This window comes from Biomphalaria glabrata, chromosome 8 (assembly GCF_947242115.1).
Source record: "Biomphalaria glabrata chromosome 8, xgBioGlab47.1, whole genome shotgun sequence".
NCBI lineage: Eukaryota > Metazoa > Mollusca > Gastropoda > Planorbidae > Biomphalaria > Biomphalaria glabrata.
Window position 1 is genome coordinate 43,531,983 of NC_074718.1, and position 21,417 is coordinate 43,553,399.

The 21,417-nt window shown below is 37.5% G+C and overlaps 1 protein-coding gene across 3 annotated transcripts in view; it reads left to right on the top strand.

Annotated features, from left to right (window-relative positions):
• LOC106058419 (CD109 antigen-like) overlaps positions 1–21,417 on the top strand; it is a 61,460-nt gene that overhangs the window by 34,637 nt on the left and 5,406 nt on the right. For 2 of the 3 annotated variants that reach the window (XM_056038461.1, XM_056038460.1), the window contains exons 19-33: positions 2,078–2,271; positions 3,554–3,671; positions 5,495–5,608; positions 6,757–6,858; positions 6,968–7,096; positions 8,693–8,834; positions 10,210–10,386; positions 10,503–10,584; positions 11,554–11,710; positions 11,991–12,071; positions 15,031–15,199; positions 15,646–15,851; positions 16,877–17,029; positions 20,086–20,148; positions 20,255–20,364. In XM_056038461.1, the coding sequence (XP_055894436.1) occupies positions 2,078–2,271; positions 3,554–3,671; positions 5,495–5,608; positions 6,757–6,858; positions 6,968–7,096; positions 8,693–8,834; positions 10,210–10,386; positions 10,503–10,584; positions 11,554–11,710; positions 11,991–12,071; positions 15,031–15,199; positions 15,646–15,851; positions 16,877–17,029; positions 20,086–20,148; positions 20,255–20,364 (1,997 nt within the window). The remainder of the gene's footprint in view (positions 1–2,077; positions 2,272–3,553; positions 3,672–5,494; positions 5,609–6,756; positions 6,859–6,967; positions 7,097–8,692; positions 8,835–10,209; positions 10,387–10,502; positions 10,585–11,553; positions 11,711–11,990; positions 12,072–15,030; positions 15,200–15,645; positions 15,852–16,876; positions 17,030–20,085; positions 20,149–20,254; positions 20,365–21,417) is intronic. The other variant, XM_056038462.1, reaches the window with a different exon arrangement.

Consider the following 21,417-nt stretch of genomic DNA (forward strand, 5'->3'; position numbering starts at 1 on the left):
GACAAGACAACCAAGCGATAGTGTTTGTTGTGTGTTGAGTGGTCAGGCGAGAAGATACACATTGCCGTGATTAGTCAAGCATGTAAATCTACTTTTAATACGCATTTTTTCTTTGCTTACAAGATCCTAGATGTAACTGCATAGACAAAGATATATTTCATATACGAGAATGTAAACTTTGCTGTATGGTCTCCTGTTATACAATAAGTCTATAGATTAAAACACATTTGTGACGTCACATAGAAACCCGGTGAAAGTCTGACTGTTTTGGATGCGCAGGAAAATTACGTCGGAAAAACATCAATTACTAAGTTATTATTGTAAATAAAAAAAAAAAGAAGAATATAATTCATTATCTGTAAATCAAAACACATATTATATCAAAAATTGTCAAAACCATCGGAGTTTCCCTTTAAATATGGTGGTTTATTATCATATTCCACACAAAAAAGTAAAGATCCGTTCACTTCCTAGTAGATTCTACATTCAGAGTCCCATTTTATGTAAAAGGTCATGGTACCAATCTATTAGAGAAAAAGTGAGGCCCCTAACCAAACGTAGGTAAAGGTACGTTTTTCTACCTTTTTTTTTTTTTTTTGGAAGGGTGCGTGCGTACAATGTAGGATATATTACAGACGCGCATTCAAAACATGAACATCACGTTACAAAGAATGAACAGGTGCCAACAGGATCAAAGGCTCAATAACCAAGCTCACTCAAGATGAAAACTATAAACAATCTTTAATACAGAATGGGCCACAGTCGAGTCTGTCACTAACAATGATGTTACCATTTGAAAGTCTAGCAATAACTGAACTTAGAAGTCTACGCTAATCTCTAAACCCAACGTCTATATCGTCACTATAAAATGTGCGTTCACGGTCTAATATAGTGCGTAACTAAACTAACTAAACAACATCAGCTGTCTAATTAACTTTGCAATCACATGCTGTTATGGCTGCCTGGTCGTGCGGTTTGCGCGCTGGACTGTCGTTCGGATTTATCGACGGTCGAGGGTTCAAACCCTGCCCGCTCCCATCCCCCGTCGTCCTGCGGGAGGTTTGGACTAGGAAGTAAACTATCTTCAACTCTGTAGGAACATCCGAAACAATGTAAAACATTTTACAAAACAATACTTCACTGGCACAAAGACTGAGACTAAATAGACTAATTAAAAAAGCATCGTATATCACTCGAACACAGCTACCATCTCTTGAAGAGCTTTTTCATGAAAGATGCCTTTCCAAAACACTCACGATTCTTAAAGATAACCTGCACCCATTAAACCACTGTTACATAAGATCTGAACGAAGTGGTCGTCTCCTTTCCATTAGAACCAAAACAGAAAGATTTAAAAACTCCTCTATCCCACTTTCGGCCAGGGTGTTACAAGATCATCTGTCGTCATCGAGAAGTACATAGAAGTCTAATTCATAAATGGCTGTTTGTGAGTGTGTATGTGTTTCGTGTGTGAATGTTGTTCGTATTTGCATCTATCAGGGCCGGCCTTAGGCCACTGCAGCCTATGCGGTCGCAGTGGGCCTCGCGTTTTCATAGGCCCCGCGCTAATTCTAAGTGTACATTATTAAATTAAACCATTATAACTTATATAAAATAACAGGGTTTTCGCGACCTTCTGATTTTCCAGGGCCTCCAGGAAATCTCATGAAAAGGCAAAATATACGATAAAGTCCGGAACTTTTTTTGAATTTATTCAAATCTCCTGAAGAATAGACGAAATTGACATTTTGGGGTGCCAATAAATAAAAAGCTTACATTTGATAAAAATTTATTGCAAAGACGAAAGTAGGCCTATTTTCTAATTCAAAAAAAATAATTTTGACATGCTTATCTCTACCCAGACTAGGCCCCGCGCGATCCGTTTTGCATAGGGCCCCGCACATGCTAGGGCCCGCCCTGGTATCTATATTGTTGTTATACAGTAGTTACGCTGAGGTTATCAATTGCAGTCTGTTGGCATTTCCATTTGATTGGATCAATAAACATTATCTTATCTTAATTTCAATAACAGATATGGTCTAAGGATATTGACATTTTAACTATTCAACTTTTACTACCAGGAGAAACAGATGACATCTCGTGGGATTTGGGATTATTTAGACCGAATCGTTTTCGAGAGTTCGACTTGGAATTCCGCTCATCAATCGATACTGAGATAATGACGCCGCCTAAAACCTCTGAACTGCAGATCCCCACCCGCACACGTACTGTCTTCTCTGAGACTTTCTTCTGGTCGAATGTCACGATTAGGTAAGTCAACACACACGATTAGGTAAGTCAACACACACGATTAGGTAAGTCAACACACACGATTAGGTAAGTCAACACACACGATTAGGTAAGTCAACACACACGATTAGGTAAGTCAACACACACGATTAGGTAAGTCAACACACACGATTAGGTAAGTCAACACACACGATTAGGTAAGTCAACACACACGATTAGGTAAGTCAACACACACGATTAGGTAAGTCAACACACACGATTAGGTAAGTCAACACACACGATTAGGTAAGTCAACACACACGATTAGGTAAGTCAACACACACGATTAGGTAAGTCAACACACACGATTAGGTAAGTCAATGCCCTGTGCCTAAAATCCTGTTTCTTGGATTGCTCTTAAAAAACATTTCAAAGTTTTTGTTTCGACACCAAGATATCTTAAGATTGGCGTTAAGCAGTATGTAAATGTGTGCGTGTGTGTTTCTATGGTGACGGCGGAAGAGGTTAGCGATTGGTTGTGAATGTTGCAACATAAGTGACATTGTCGTCACGTGGTCTTAGTTAGGGGAGACGACTCCTGAACGTGAGACTGAAAAGCTGTGTTATTTATTATAGTGAAATAGATTTTGTTATGAAATATTATTACTAAAGTCTATCACATTTATTTTATTTATCACAAGCTGATTTTGTCTATATTATAAATAAAGTTATATTTATTTTTTTCACAAGGAAATTATTCAATTCATTTAAGGTTTTATTAGTTAAAATATATTACGCATACAACGGTTTAGTTGTCTACCAGCAGTTTAGTGCAACAAGTTATCAACCGGGAGCAACAGTCGGCCTCGTTGTATTTGAAAGAAATACATAAATGATCGTGACATCAAATTTAGCTTTAGATTTGTCAAAGTCCAAAATGTGTCTTTTTAATGGCATTGTTCCGAATGTAGTAAAAAAGGAGAGCTTTGTGCTTCTATAATACTGAACTACACTCATAGACATAAATAAATATAGACTGGCCGATAAAAGAGTTTTATGAAACGAAAATTTGTGACTTGCAATTTTGTGTACTTTATTATACAGCATTTATGAGCAGTATAAAAGTTAAGTATTCATACATATATATGCCATAACCTATATAAGTATTACAATAGTTTTGTTTAATCTCTAAGAATGAAGATCATGCAACTTTTCATAATTCGTAAATCAGAATACATAGATATACATGTTTTCAAGTTACATGAAGTTACTTCCTTCGGCCAGTCTATATTTATTTATGTCTATGACTATACTATATTTACAGTGCCAATGGGTCAGCTTCTATTACTGCAACAGTACCAGATACTATCACATCCTGGGTGGCCAGTGCCTTTGCTATCAACTCAGCTTCGGGTCTTGGTGTTGCACAAACTCAGGCTCATGTAAGATATTTTTACAAAGCTCATATCAAATCACTCTGTCTTTTTGTCTGTCTGTCCGCCTGCCTGTCTGTCCGCCTGTCTGTCTGTCCGCGTGTCTGTCCGCCTGTCTTCTGCCTGTCTGTCCGTCTGTCTTTCCGCCTGTCTGTCTTTCCGCCTGTCTGTCTTTCCACCTGTCTGTCTGTCCGCCTGTCTTTCCGCCTGTCTATCCGTCTGTCTGTCCGTCTGTCTGTCCGCCTGTCTGTCTGTCCGCATGTCTGTCTGTCTGTCTGTCCACATGTCTGTCTGTATGGTTAAAAGTTTGAGCATAGTTTTTTTTTTCTCTCCGTTTTCCCATTCTAGGATCAAGTTAAAACGTTGTACACTTATTCATTAAACCTGACAAGACACGAAACAATTTTTAAAAAATTAAACGATTAGTTAATTTATTGTTGGTGATTAATTATTTGTTTGATTTCGAAATAATGGGAATAAATGCTACTTTATTAGAGATGTGGATATGTATATGAAGTTTGTTTTCTTTTTACATTTTAATATGTATTACTTTGATTTCCCATTCTCGTATCAAGTTTAAATTTTACATACTTATTCATAGTTGATAACAATATACGAATCAATCTAAAAATTATACAATTAGCTAATCATTTACTAATAATTAATTAATTTTGTTTTATCTTATGTTAAATATTACACATGTAACTTCAAGAAAGAAAATAACTACGTCCTACGTATTTGATGTGTCAATCTAGTCATGCTTGTTAATCAATGAAAAAACTCTGCTAAGTCGTTGGTTTTCCTGTCTGATTCAGGCAACCCGTTCTATTCTCTTATCGCACTATATAACAGAAAGGGAGCTAAGCCCTGTAATTTTCAGATAAATGCAGTAATTATCTGTTTCCCCTTAAATAAGCTTTGGTTTTAAAACGTATTCTTTTTATTTTGTATTGCTTCTTTATCATATGAAAATAAAAAAACAACCCCCCCCCCCCCGTAATATTCACTTTATTAATAGTTTTGAAATAAAGGACGGTACCCTATGTCTGCTTTCACCTTCACCAAAATTGTTCTTAAGCCATAGTAGGGATTTATGTCTTAGAGTCTTATATAATACAGACGTTACTTCAAAAAGGAGGATAATTACGTCCTACGCGTCATTTAGTCTCTAAGTTAAGGGAATACTGGTTTTGTGTTTTAAGGTTAATGAACTTTCCCTTGTTATGAGTTAATAAATGCAACTTGAAATTCTTCTACCTCTAGCTCCTAGTCCTCCTCTATGTCCTCTTTTGTTACGTTTTGCACTAAGAATTTGTTGATTTGATACCTTGGTTTCGTTATCCGGTTCCAAACGGCCGTTGCATTGGTCCATACTTTCACATTTTCTCTCAAAAAGATTCATGTCTCCACTCAAAGTAAAAATCCACATTATTGTATTATTAGAATATTATAATACTAGCATTGCACACCGGCTACGCCCGTTGATTTGTTCCCAGGCCATATACTTTGGCTTTTTCTTAATTGGTTTTTGTTTTTGCCTGCGAATCGTTATTTATTTAGCATAAAGTTTTGACTTTAATTGGAATGACCATCTTTATAACGTCCTTTGTATTCATTGTATGATTATCTCTCAATAAATACAATAAGTATCATTTATTTATATTTAAAAGATTTGATATAAAATTATGGTTATAAAAAAATGCGATTTTTTAATTTACTATTTTATTTAAACATAAATTTCTGATTCTATGTACTAGTTTACAGAAATATTTTCCAAAATGCTCATTGTTTTTATAATGCTAATATAATATATTTGTTCATTGATGCAACAGCTTAGAGTATTCAGGCCATTCTTTGTTAGCCTCAATTTACCATACTCAGTAACCCGCGGGGAGCATCTGGCTCTACAAGCTAATGTTTTCAACTACATGACTGAAGATATGCAGGTCAGTGAAAAAAAAAACTAAAATATTTAAAATAAATTAGTTTACTTTAGCGCTTTTGTTGTGTCTGTATTTTCAAATTTGCATACGATGCTGCCTCTTTCGGTTTATCTATAAACCTCGGGAAAACAGAAGTCATGTTCCAGTAGTCACCCGATGAAACATACTCAGCCCCAAGGATCACCGTAAATGGACAGCCCCTTAATGTGGTAGACCACTTCACATATCTAGGTAGTATAGTATCAAATGACGCCTCACTTTCAAGGGAAGTTGATAACCGTCTGGCCAGAGCCAGTAGCGCTTTTTGACGCCTTCAGGCGAGAGTTTGGCAGAACAAATCACTCCCCCTGTCTACCAGGCGGTGGTTCTCTCAACCCTTCTATATAGCTATGAGACATGTACACTATACAGAAAACAACTTAGACTTCTTGAGCGCTTTCACTAAAGATGCTTGCGCTCCATCATGGACATACGGTGGCAAGACCGCACTACAAACAGCGATGTCCTTTGCAAACGCCGGTATGGAGGGACTTCTTATGGTCCGGCAGTTACGCTGGGCAGAGCAAGTATCCCTTATGGGAGACGAACGTATGCCAAAGGCATTCTTTTTTAGTGTGCTAAAAGGTGGTCGATGTAACAGACGCGCCCCACGGAAACGCTTCAAAGACCATATTAGGCGTGAACTTTCCTTAGCTGACATAGAAGAGAGCATCTGGTTGCATGCGGCCTCAGAACGACACAGCTGGAGGTCAATCACGAAGGCCGCGGGATACACATTTGAGACCAAAAGAAAATCCGCTGCCGAGAACAAACGCAGATGGCGAAAAGAAAATCTACATCGACCACCTGCAGACAAAGGCTATGCTTACCCTGGGAGTGGCAAAATATGTAGGTCACAGCTGGGGCTGCGCAGCAACGGGAAATACTGCATTTCTCACTAATCTTTGGATTCGAAGACAAGCCTTGTTTTCTTCAAATCTATTTAATATAAAATATGAAGTGCTAAATGGTGAACTCAATAAAAATAACTGGCTTTTCTCTTGAAACAATGCACAAGCATTTCATTTTCTATTGAGATGTTTTCACTGGGCATAATACGATCACGTATTTTAAAAAAATATTTCAGCTTCATTAACAATTGCTTTCACCAGGTCCGTGTGACACTTGCCAAGTCTGACAACTTCTTCAACATTGAAATTGATGCTAACGGAGCTGAAGTTTTGAAACAAGTTGAAAGTGTACAAGATGTGATGGTCAGTTTGACAAGTTTTAAAATCAGGATAAAGATTAAAACAATTCTTCTATTTTATTCTGTTATCTGTTTGTGTACAATGATGCATGGTGCTCTTTTGTTGTTATTAGATCAAAGCTGGTGAGGCCAAGTCTGTGTACTTCCCTATTGTGCCAGCTGACTTGGGTAAAATTGATATTGAAGTGAAGGCTCAGTCTACCAAAGCTGCTGATGCTGTTAGGAGACAACTCTTGGTGGAGGTATACATTTTTTTTTATTAAAAAGAAAAATAGAAGCCATGACTTTTTTTTTGGGGGGGGGGGGGTTGGGGGGGAGAAGTGATTTTTTTCCTTTGCACACACACACCCAATATATAAATAAACTTATAAACTATAAACTGTTGCGACGTCTAGAAAACATTAAAAAAAAAAAGCATCAAAAATTACACTCACAACATTACCACATTTAAAGGAACTTTTTGAACAAAAGTGCCTAAGAAAAATCGAAAAAATCTTGGAAGACAACGGCCACTCGCTCAATCAGAACTACGTCAGGTCGTCGCGAAGTGGGCGACTGCTGTCAATCAAAACAAGAACGGAGCGATACAAAAACTCGTTCGTACCTCACTCGGTCAGACTCTATCACCGCCACTCGTTGATCAGGGAACATGAAAGGCACCAAGATACCTGTGTGTAGTCGCTGAATGAACTCTTTATGTTGTCTGTTGTATTTATGTGTAGTTTTCTGTTGTGTTGTCTTTATATGAGAAAAGAGTCCTTGTAATCACAACAAATTTCCGTAAGGATCAATAAAGCAGTCTTAGTCTTAGTCTTAATACAAATATATGTATAGAACTTTAAAAAAAATATATATCTATACAAATTTATATTGTATACAGTGCTCTTTTTGTTGAAAAAAAAAATTAGGTGCCAGTACTCAGTGATGGTTTGCTTAACCTTTAATTACTAATAAATTAATAATAAAAGTTGAAATACAAGAAAGTAATAACTTTTTTCCCCACATTCCAAAAAAGCTGCCGGTACGCCGTACAGATGCCTACCATCACCATCACATATGATATATATATATATATATATCAACACATCAAGAACTTGACAACAAGGCTCCAAATAATCTGGTACTTTAATAAGGGTCAAATAAAATAGCCATTATGACACAATTGGCAACACAATCAACTGCTACAACGTTACACTGTATATCACTGTACTAAACTCATAACTCTACTGTCTCTTCCTGGACTCGTACGTTTCACTGGAGGACTGCACCAGGACCGACTTCATGGCTGACTAACAGTCCCGGTCTCAACGCTCTGCGGTCTTGAACTGTCGCTTTCCTACACACTGTCTCTGGTCTGCGCAGGCTTATGATCAAATGACCATAACACGGGCGCTATTCACGTGCAAAGTTCGTGCCAGTACTGTCCCTTGCCTTTCAATATAGCACGCTAAACTGTATTTCTGGCCTGTGTCACATATGTCAGCTAATCACACACAGTTAACCCTTTTGCGTCGCGAATAGGGTTATAACAATATATATAACTCATATATATGAGTTTTAAACTCAAATCCACATTAGCTGCGTTCATGGAATTTGGTGACTGTAGTTAGCTTTTGTTGTTTATTTAAGCGAGGAGTTTTTAGCCTCAACCCCCTCGCCTTTTTACAACGCTGGGGCAAGTGATGGTTTAACACTCTCCTCCCCTGCAATAAAAAAAAAAATTAAAGCAAGAGTCACAAAATTCCACCCCTCCCAGCTACGCCTATAGACGAACTAAAATGCCTTACTACTTTGTATAAATGAAACCTCATTTGTAATGAAAACTTGATTCTTTTCAGGCTGAAGGAGTTCCCAAAATATACAATGTTCCAGTCCTCATTGATCTGACAGAAGGCAAAACTAGTTTCTCTAAAACTGTTGATCTTACTCTACCTTCCAATACTGTGAAAGGTTCAGAACTGGCCAGAATATCCGCTGTTGGTAAGAAGTATGTAACATAGACGAATATCGCGTTGATTTAGTTATTTCTTTTTGCTTTCTTGGAGTAGAAGAGCTCAGTATAACCTAACACGCTTTCTGGTCCTAAGCATAATAGTAGTTTATTCAACGTTATTGTGTTCTGTTGTTTCTCACTCTCTCTTTCTGTCTCTCTCCCTCTCGCTCTCTTTTCTCTCTCTCTCTTTCTTTCTCTCTCTCTCCCTCTCTCTCTCTTTCTTTCTCTCTCTTTTCTCCCTCTCTCTTTCTGTCTCTCTCTTTCTCTCTCTCTCTCTTTTATTTCTCTCGCTCTCTTTGTATCTTTCTTTCTGTCTGTCTCTCTATCTCTGAATATTCTATAATATAAAGCACAAAGTAAGGCGTATACATGTATGTCACAAATAAAAATCTATACCGTTTGACCAATCTTGATAAAACTCGGCATTTGACTAGAGTAACACCTTTAGTAAAATCACTAAATTTAGAAACACTTCAAGAGAGAAGGGTTTGTTTTAAAAGTAGCAATTTCGAGAATCCTCAACTCAAGAAAACATTAAGCAACTGGAACAGACACAAAATAGAGCAGTGCGATTCATAACTAACGAATATTCACATTTGACTAGAGTAACACCTTTAGTAAAATCACTAAATTTAAAAAAGATTTCAGGAGAGAAGACTCAAAAGTAAAGTAGCAATTATACATAAAACACTGAACCATAATCTGCAAATACAAAAACAAAGGCGAACAAAATAATCAGAATACTCAGAAAGACACAAAGATAAAGGCAAAGTCCTCTTTCTAATAGTTTCTATATGCTAGGACAAATTTGTACAAATACTCCTTCTTCCCTAGTGCTATTACACTGCTATTAGAGCATGGAATGGGTTGCCTGAGCCAGCCAGAAAAACCAATGACATGGTAGAATTTAAGTCATAGGTTAACATGCATGATTAAATGCATGACGCGTAGGACGTAATCATCTTCTTTTTTGAAGTAACTTCTGTATTTTATAAGATAAGATAAGATAGAAACAGATTACATGTAAATTTTTTTCTAATTATACTACTTTAAAAAAAATAATATGCAATTTTTGTTTTAAAAAATGTATATTTTTTATGTTTTTGAGTTTCTGGAGAGTAAGACTCTGTGAGACTTTTAAAACCTCTTGTGTAGCGCGCCTGGCCTGCCTTAAATCCGGCCCTGATAAGAAATACTAAAATTTAAAGTATTCTAACTTAACTGAAGACTAGATCACAAACTGGAAGGTTATTTCGCGCATTTGCCGGTCAATACATTCATTTTCGAGAGAGCTCCATTAGGTCCTATTGCAACTTGACTATAAAATTAACAAAAAATAATATTCTGGTTATTTGTCTGCAGGTGACTTGATGGGTCCAACTATCGCTGGATTAGATTCACTTCTTCAGATGCCAACTGGTTGTGGCGAACAAACTATGGTTAACCTAGCCCCTAACGTCTACGTAACTGACTACCTTAAATCAGTGAATCAACTCAGTGCAGATATTCGAACTAAAGCTTTGAACTTTATGGAAAGTGGTGAGTCTGTGGTGTCTCTATAGCTCATGTTTACAGACTAACAGTCAACAAAATGTAAATTGTGTTTTTCAACTATTATTCTTTATCTAAGCTTGCTTTTATTGATGTTATACTAGGTTATCAAAGAGAACTGACCTATAAACACACGGATGGTTCTTTCAGTGCTTTTGGTAACCGTGATGCATCAGGCAGTATGTGGTAGGTTCTGTGGTTTTGTTTGAGTTTATATTGCCGTTTGAAGCGTTCAGTGTGGCAGGCAGCATTTCTTTATGTTGCTTCTCCTAGTTATTTTCTAGTAAAGGGGAATTTTAAGTGAGTCTCCTTTGCCAGTTTATCCCTAGGGCTTAGGCTATAAGCACAGATTCTCTCTTTATCACGAACTGCCATGTTCCTTTTGTCCATGTAGTGCGGAATCTTGGAGTTTTCTTCGACTCAACACTAGCTTTCGACCCACACATATGTCAGCTCTGCAAAGGTCTTTATCTGCAGCTGCGCAGATTAGGCCAGATCCGACCATATTTAACAACGGAGTCAACAAAAACGCTAGCTGTGGCATTCATACTCTCCCGCCTTGACTACTGCAACGCCGTGCTAGCAGGTATACCTGATGACAAAATAGCCAAGCTGCAACGTATACAGAACAACGCCACTCGAATAGTCCTTAAAAAAACTAGACAAGACTCTGCTACTACGCTCTTGCGCACGCTCCATTGGCTTCCCCTGAAAGCGAGAATCGATTACAAGGTCGCCACACTTTGTCATCAGTGTATATATAACAACGAGATGCCCTTGTACCTTAGCGAACTGATTACTCCATATGTCCCCCAGAGAGCCCTGCGCTCAATGGACTCAACGCTTTTAGTAGTGCCACGTTTCTCCCTCAAAAGCTACGGTCTGCGGGCTTTTTCAGTTCACGGACCAAAGGCTTGGAACTCACTCCCCATTGATCTCAGACAGACAACATGCTACACCACTTTTAAGAAGAGCATTAAGACGTATCTGTTTAAAACTTTTTTAGATTAACTGTCATTCTAACTGTCGTGTTTGTGTTTGTAATGTTATTACAGCGCCTTGAGCCTACATTTTGTTTGTTAACAGCGCTTCATAAATAAAATTATTATTATTATTATTCAAATCATGATCATATTCAAAATGTATTTTTTTTAGGCTAACTGCCTTTGTTACCAGAGTGTTCAAGCAAGCAAAAGCCCACATCTACATTGATGACGAGGTCCTGATTAAAGCTATCCAATGGATGGTATCAAAACAAAATGATGATGGCAGTTTTCCAGAGCCTGGAGTGGTTTTGAACAAGAAAATGCAGGTAAGAAAGCGTATTTAGTAATAATAATAATAATGTTATTTATAAAGCACTGTTAACAAACAAAATGTAGGCTCAAGGCGCTGTGATAACATTACAGACACAACTATTTTACTTGTTTTTGAAATGTAAACAAAACAGAAGAACAGGCAGAAACACAAAACTAATAGCGACCTTCCACTTTACAGGGTCGATAAAAAGTATTTTCATTTCTTATAAGGAAAGCACTTTATAGGAAATATTCCACTTGCAAAATTAAAACTTAAAAAAATTGTATTATCAGGGTCAAGCTGGCTCTGGAGTTGGACTGAGCTTGTATGTTTTGATTTCCCTATTTGAGAATGAAGATGTTTTGGCCAACACAGTAAGATGTCTGATTTCTTATATTAAATAACACTTTTAGTAACTTATGACTTCAATATTTCTCACTAACACTTTCTTTGACTTCTAAAAGTTTATTAGTTATTATTTCTTTAGCATGTTATCTTCCTGATATTGAATGTCCTCACCACTTGCTATCTTTCAACACTTTTGAATTTCTGGACCACTTGCTATCTTTCACCACTTTGAAATGTCTTCACCACTTGCTATCTTTCACCACTTTTGAATGTCTTCACCACTTGCTATCTTACACCACTTTTGAATGTCTTCACCACTTGGTATGTTTAAATGTCCTCACCACTTGCTATCTTTCAACACTTTTGAATTTCTGGACCACTTGCTATCTTTCACCACTTTGAAATGTCTTCACCACTTGCTATCTTTCACCACTTTTGAATGTCTTCACCACTTGCTATCTTACACCACTTTTGAATGTCTTCACCACTTGCTATCTTTCACCACTTTTGAATGTCTTCACCACTTGCTATCTTTCACCACTTTGAAATGTCTTCACCACTTGCTATCTTACACCACTTTTGAATGTCTTCACCACTTGCTATCTTTCACCACTTTTGAATGTCTTCACCACTTGCTATCTTTCACCACGTTTGAATGTCTTCACCACTTGCTATCTTTCACCACTTTTGAATGTCTTCACCACTTGCTATCTTACACCACTTTTGAATGTCTTCACCACTTGCTATCTTTCACCACTTTTGAATGTCTTCACCACTTGCTATCTTTCACCACTTTTGAATGTCTTCACCACTTGCTATCTTTCACCACTTTGAAATGTCTTCACCACTTGCTATCTTTCACCACTTTTGAATGTCTTCACCACTTGCTATCTTTCACCACTTTGAAATGTCTTCACCACTTGCTATCTTTCACCACTTTTGAATGTCTTCATCACTTGCTATCTTTCACCACTTTAAATGTCTTCATCACTTGCTATCTTACACCACTTTTGAATGTCTTCACCACTTGCTATCTTTCACCACTTTTGAATGTCTTCACCACTTGCTATCTTTCTCCACTTTTGAATGTCTTCACCACTTGCTATCTTTTACCACTTTTGAATGTCTTCATCACTTGCTATCTTTCACCATGTTTGAATGTCTTCACCACTTGCTATCTTTCACCACTTTTGAATGTCTTCACCACTTGCTATCTTTTACCACTTTGGAATGTCTTCACCACTTGCTATCTTTCTCCACTTTGGAATGTCTTCACCACTTGCTATCTTTCTCCACTTTTGAATGTCTTCACCACTTGCTATCTTTCACCACTTTTGAATGTCTTCACCACTTGCTATCTTTCACCACTTTTGAATGTCTTCACCACTTGCTATCTTTCACCACTTTGGAATGTCTTCACCACTTGCTATCTTTCACCACTTTGGAATGTCTTCATCACTTGCTATCTTTCACCACTTTTGAATGTCTTCACCACTTTCTATCTTTCACCACTTTTGAATGTCTTCACCACTTGCTATCTTTCACCACGTTTGAATGTCTTCACCAATTGCTATCTTTCTCCACTTTGGAATGTCTTCACCACTTGCTATCTTTCACCACTTTTGAATGTCTTCACCACTTGCTATCTTTTACCACTTTTGAATGTCTTCACCACTTGCTATCTTTCTCCACTTTGGAATGTCTTCACCACTTGCTATCTTTCTCCACTTTGGAATGTCTTCACCACTTGCTATCTTTTACCACTTTTGAATGTCTTCACCACTTGCTATCTTTCTCCACTTTGGAATGTCTTCACCACTTGCTATCTTTCTCCACTTTTGAATGTCTTCACCACTTGCTATCTTTCACCACTTTTGAATGTCTTCACCACTTGCTATCTTTCACCACTTTTGAATGTCTTCACCACTTGCTATCTTTCACCACTTTGGAATGTCTTCACCACTTGCTATCTTTCACCACTTTGGAATGTCTTCATCACTTGCTATCTTTCACCACTTTTGAATGTCTTCACCACTTTCTATCTTTCACCACTTTTGAATGTCTTCACCACTTGCTATCTTTCACCACGTTTGAATGTCTTCACCAATTGCTATCTTTCTCCACTTTGGAATGTCTTCACCACTTGCTATCTTTCACCACTTTTGAATGTCTTCACCACTTGCTATCTTTTACCACTTTTGAATGTCTTCACCACTTGCTATCTTTCTCCACTTTGGAATGTCTTCACCACTTGCTATCTTTCTCCACTTTGGAATGTCTTCACCACTTGCTATCTTTTACCACTTTTGAATGTCTTCACCACTTGCTATCTTTCTCCACTTTGGAATGTCTTCACCACTTGCTATCTTTCTCCACTTTTGAATGTCTTCACCACTTGCTATCTTTCACCACTTTTGAATGTCTTCACCACTTGCTATCTTTCACCACTTTTGAATGTCTTCACCACTTGCTATCTTTCACCACTTTGGAATGTCTTCACCACTTGCTATCTTTCACCACTTTGGAATGTCTTCATCACTTGCTATCTTTCACCACTTTTGAATGTCTTCACCACTTTCTATCTTTCACCACTTTTGAATGTCTTCACCACTTGCTATCTTTCACCACGTTTGAATGTCTTCACCAATTGCTATCTTTCACCACTTTTGAATGTCTTCACCACTTTCTATCTTTCACCACTTTTGAATGTCTTCACCACTTGCTATCTTTCACCCCTTTTGAATGTCTTCACCACTTGCTATCTTTTACCACTTTGGAATGTCTTCACCAATTGCTATCTTTTACCACTTTGGAATGTCTTCACCAATTGCTATCTTTTACCACTTTTGAATGTCTTCACCACTTGCTATCTTTCACCACTTGGAATGTCTTCACCACTTGCTACGTTTAAATGTCCCCACTATATTGCTGATGTTAATTGCCCTCACTAATGGCTATCTTGTGGATATTGAATGTCCTCCCTAGTTGCTGGTTGATGAAGCCAGACAGAAAGCTTTAGCTTACGCTGAACAGGAAGTTTCTAAAACCGATGACCTTTACATTCTGAATATGGCTACTTATGCTTTCCAACTTGCCAACAGCAGTCAAGTCCAGACAGTTCTGAATAAACTTGAGCAGAAAGCCACAGTTAAAGGTTCTTATTTTCTTTTCACCAAAGATGTTAATTTAAGGAAAACAAATTTAATGAGCACAGAGTTTCTTAACAGATAAATTGACAATATTTCAAGCGATCTTGAAAGAAATAGAAAGCCATCAAAATTTTGGGTCAGGTGGCTGCAGAGTTTGCCAGGGAGTAGTCTCACTAGTGTCCCCTCGCCTACGGAGCTTCAAAACCGGATTTTCTGTCAAGGTTTACTCCCTTAGCCTTAGACCTTACAGGGCGGCTATTAACCTAAAGCTAGGGGTTTAGGTTGTGGGCGGCAGGGCGTGTCCGCACCCAGACGACAAACTAACAATATTAAGAAATACATGTTCATCTAGTAAATATCGGTGTGTCAGGTTGCTGAGTGCATTGGATTAAAAGTTTAGGATTATCAAGAATCAACAGTAATCAGTCATTCTTAATTTTTTTCTTACTAGACGGACGTAAACACTGGCACCAACCTGACCAACCCAAGACAACCAACACTTGGGATTACCCCAACCCTACTAAAGCCGTTGACATTGAAATGACATCTTACGCTTTGTTGACATACGCTGCCAGAGGAAACATTGTTGCGGGAAAGAGTATCATGCAATGGTTAACAGAACAGAGAAACTCAAACGGTGGCTTCTCCTCCACACAGGTTTGTATATATATATATATATATTGTTATGACTTTGCCATGCGCACCGCCATCCAAGATAGTGCAGAAAGAAGGTGCGCACTATCGGTGACCAGACAAGTCGGATGTTGACATAAGAGACTAACGATTTCCGCCCAAGTCTAGAGCCAATATGGAGATGCTGTACTCAAGGCAGATGTCCTTTGTGTTTGTCATGTCTCCATGTAAATAAACGTCTATGTCTCGTTGAGTTGCCTCCCTTCAGTTATTACAATATAAATAAAATAAATATAAACTGTGTGGGTGTTATTTTGTTTCCATTTAATTATAGATCGTTAATTGTATGCTAATTTATTTTTAAAATACGTTGTTAATTTGTAATATGCCAGAACTGAAACTGATTTAATAACTGACTGATCAGAATAGTATTTTATTTACTGGAAATGAATTTTTTTCCTCAAAGACTTATAAAAGATCTAAAAAAACAGACACACAAAATAATAACTTTTTTATTGTGAGTGCTTTTTTTTGTATAGTTTTGTTTGTAAATTTTTTTAACACTAAAGTTCTACTTTTTCTTGTATACAAATCTGATATATCAATGATTTCTATTCCTAATGCATAGGACTTAATTATCTTCTATTTCAAAGTACCATAGTTGGTACATAAGATAAGACTTATTGACAACTAATCATCCTAAATCAACTTACAATAGCTGACAATCTAAGCCAATGTTTCTGATACATAAATAATATTAAATAGTAGTTTAAAATAATTGATCATTGGAATATCTTATTTTCTTATTTAAAACTAGCTAAAACAATTTACTTTAGGAAAACAACTAAAACAAAGGTAATTATGATAAGATAAAATTGTAAGATGATTTAATTCTAGCCAAAACAATACTTAGATAATTATATTTTGTAAATCTCACAACATACATAAATCTTAATAAATATTCATCTGTCTTTAGTAACAGTCCTTACTTTGCTTTAATAGTGGATTTCGGTTAACATATGCTCATAGCAATGTTTTTATTCCTAAAGGACACTGTGGTGGCCCTGAATGCCTTGTCAGACTTTGCCAAACAGACCTACAGCAACAATTTCAATGTTCAGATCACCACTCAGCTGAATGCTACAACTTCTTACACTTTCAACATTGACAAAACAAATTCCCTTGTGTTACAGTCTAGAGAAGTGAGTCGCTTGAACTTGAGATTACTTAACTGTTAGGATGCAACAGTACTAGAAAGGCGATGAAATAGGGTAGGCCTATTATAATTTATCCTAGGGAAGCAGATCTGAAGCAGCTTGGGGTTAGGGCGTGGAGACGAAAGGCCCAGGAGAGATCTGAATGGAAGGATGTGTTAAAGCAGGCCAGAGCCCTCCATGGGCTGTATCGCAACTGGGATGGATGGATGGATGCTCAACATAAAACCTGCGAGTCTTAAAATGGTACTATCCGGCCCACCAGTGGTACTATCTGGCCCTTGACTTGGTACTATCTGGCCCACCACTGGATACTATGCAATCCACCCCTTTGTAGTATCCGGCCCATAACTTCGTACTGTCTGACCCACCACTTGGTACTATCCGGCCCACCTCTAGATATTATTCAGCCCATGACTTGGTGCTATCCCGCCCACCACTTGGTACTATCTGTCCCTCCACTTGGTACTTTTCGGCCCCTGACTTGGTACTATCTGTCCCTCCACTTGGTACTTTTCGGCCCTTGACTTGGTACTATCTGTCCCTCCACTTGGTACTTTTCGGCCCTTGACTTGGTACTATCTGTCCTTCCACTTGGTACTTTTCGGCCCTTGACTTGGTACTATCTGTCCCTCCACTTGGTACTTTTCGGCCCTTGACTTGGTACTATCTGTCCCTCCACTTGGTACTTTTCGGCCCTTGACTTGGTACTATCTGGATTCATGTACAGTTGGTACATGAGCGAAAGAGTGCAGCCATCTTGGTAAATGTATTACCGTCTTGCGGAGTTGTGGTCGGTGTTATCGCTCGATAAAATAGCAGGTTAATCCTATCCACCAGCTTACGTTGACAGGGGATATAAGAAAGTTCCTGCTCCTCGTGGACGCTTCTTATTCGTCTTTTCAGTGTCGTCAATTATTCCTTCGTTCTTGAACCAGTTTCAGTTTGTCCAGCATAAATTTAGTGGCCGCTTAATAGCATATCAGCAGTCTCACTGACATAAAAAAAAACTTACGTAACCAGGCTGAGGAACACTTTAAAAGGATGGCATCCCGAGTAAGGGGAGACCACTGGCAGACAAACTTGATATTGAGTTGCTGCTGGCAAGAATTTGCAGTCGACAGATACAGCGATAAAAAAACCCACTTGTTTTGAGTTTTGAGAGTTATTACAGAACACGGCTTTGCATTCCTTATTTTGATTGGTTAATTTCTTCAGTCTCACTTATCAAGCACTAATTTAGTCTCACTTTTCAAGCACTAATTCAGTCTCACTTTTCAAGCACTAATTCAGTCTCACTTTTCAATCACTAATTCAGTCTCACTTTTCAAGCACTAATTCAGTCTCACTTTTCAAGCACTAATTCAGTCTCACTTTTCAAGCACTAATTCAGTCTCACTTTTCAATCACTAATTCAGTCTCACTTTTCAAGCACTAATTCAGTCTCACTTTTCAAGCACTAATTCAGTCTCACTTTTCAAGCACTAATTCAGTCTCACTTTTCAAGCACTAATTCAGTCTCACTTTTCAAGCACTAATTCAGTCTCACTTTTCAAGCACTAATTCAGTCTCACTTTTCAAGCACTAATTCAGTCTCACTTTTCAAGCACTAATTCAGTCTCACTTTTCAAGCACTAATTCAGTCTCACTTTTCAAGCACTAATTCAGTCTCACTTTTCAAGCACTAATTCAGTCTCACTTTTCAAGCACTAATTCAGTCTCACTTTTCAAGCTCTAATAATGCTTAGTTCAACTTGTTTGATCCTAATCCTAAAACGACAAGTTGTTGCATCAACTCTCGTGGAACGTCATTCTGTTGCTTGACATCATGTACTTCGACGTTTTCTTTCGCTTTAATTAGTTTCAAAGCAATAGATGTTTTCATACCTAAAAACTGGGTTTATTTCGTTCTTGATCACATACAGATCACCTTTGACTTCCACATCGTCGATTTTAAATGTGACAGATGCAACTCCCTTCAATTCTAATGCTTCATCCCCTAATGCTCGTAGGGTAGTATTTGAGTGCTTCAACTGACAATCAGTTTCTAAAGTGTTCCACGTTGACTCTGATATGACATTAGCTTGTGCTCCTGTGTCAATCTTCGTTTTGACTATTTTCCCACATAATATTGACATCAACCATCCAAACTTAGTTGTCAGTACCAATGGTCTCAAACCACAACTCATTTACTTGGCGTACTTGACTTTCATCTTCTATTGAATCAACAGCCTTGAAGTGTTTCGAACGACATTTTGCAGCGAAAAGATTTCTCTTTTTTACAGTTTCAGCATGTATGTCCGAATGCTGGGCAATTGTATTTTCCATAAGATCTACCACAAGATCTGAAATCTCTAATGATACTTGTTACATGATTCTTTGCAATTTTTTTCTGTGAGCTTTTGACTGGCTTTCTATCTTCTGTCTTCTTTAATTTATTAGCAGCATCCACATGTAGTCCTTTCATATCTATTATTTGTTTCTGGGTATGCTCGTCAGCACGAATTATGCTTGCTGCTTTCTCTAAAGTTAAGTCTACATCTCTCAGAACTCTCTCTCACTCGATCCGACTGTATGCCACATACTAACCTATCTCTGATGAGTTCATCTCGAAGGTTGTCGAAATTGTATTCTTTTGCCTAATTCTTCAAATCAGTATGTTCTGTTGTCACAGATAAATATATAGCATACTGTAGACATTAATCAATAATAACAATATTAATAACAGAGACTTTGGGTTTAAACAAGTAGACATAGAAGACTCTTTTTATTTCCTCACTTCCTGTTAATTACTTTCTCACAAAAAATGCACAATAAGCAATGACGCAATATAAACATATTAGCACAATGGCAAGGGTCGGAAGCAGGAAGGATTCAAACTCAGGACAATTATGCTGAAAGTCTAAAGCTCATACCACACGATCAGACATTTATGTTAATAATATTTTTAAAAATTCAAACATTTGAAACCGAAATCTTCACCTAAATTTAGTGAGTTTTCTCCAACTAACAATGAATGGTTTTTGTTTCCATTATAACATTAGACACCAGATGTTCCTTCTCAAGTAAAGATTGAGGCCAGAGGATCTGGTATGGCTTTGGTTCAGGTAAATAATAATAATGTTTTAGTATTTAAAGAGATTTTGTTTATTCTATACAATCTTAATAACGGATCACTTTGTTTATTGTATTGAAATTTTTTGATTCGTTTAGGTCGCCGTCTCCTTCAATGTTGAATCTGAAATCTTTGAAACAACTTTTGACCTGACTGTTAAACTAATAGAAGAGACAATCAATCATTTATTTGTGGAAACATGTGCCAAGTAAGTTAAAGCCAACATTAACATTGCTAGAAATTTAAAACAAAAACATTGTTTTGATTTCTCTGTATTTAAATCTTATCTTATCTTATATAATACAGACGTTACTTCAAAAAAGATGATTACGTCCTACGCGTCATGCATATTAACCAATGACTTAAATTCTGCCAAGTCACTGGTTTTCCTGGCTAGCTCAGGCAACCCATTCCATGCTCTAATAGCACTAGGGAAGAAGGAGTATCTGTACAAATTTGTCCTAGCATATGGGACGAGGAATGTGCCTTTATCTTTGTGTCTTTCAGAGTATTTTATTAAATTTTGTTTTTGTATTTGAAGATAGTGATCAACATCATTCAACCTGATGGTCAGATATATTTTCAAATGGCCTCCTTTAGTCAGTCATATAAAAGACTTCCCTTCTGGATATATATATATATATATATGTCAAGCAGGGATGTGTGCTCGCACCTACTCTGTTTGTCATATTCTTCTCCTGTCTACTGCATTATGCGTACAATGACATCAACGAAGGTGTGTTTCTCCATACAAGATCCTGTTGAAAACTATTAAATGTATCAAGGCTGCGGGCAAAAAAAACAAGGTTAGGAAGATACTTATCAGGGAATTCCTGTGTGTTGATGATGCGGATACGGATGTATGCAAACGCGACATGAAGCTCTTCAAAATCGACACTATCAGCTGGGAAGAGGTGGCACCGGATAGATCCACATGGAGAGAGAGCATAAAGGAAGGATCGTTGATTGCAGATGCCATACACAACAGAAGCAGAAAGAAGGGTGAAAATGCAACGGCGCCTGGTGATTACATATGACCAACCTGTGACCGCAGCTGTGCATCAAGGATTGGCCTCTTTAGTCACACAAGAAGTTGCAAAGGGAAAAAATTCTCTCATGAAATGTAAAATGCCAGAGTTATATTATATTGATAGACATTTCCACATCTCTCTTGGTGTTTCATTACTTCTGCTGGGGCAAATGTCTCTCAAAGCTTACTATTCACACAACGAACACAATGCACTAAATACATTGAATGAAG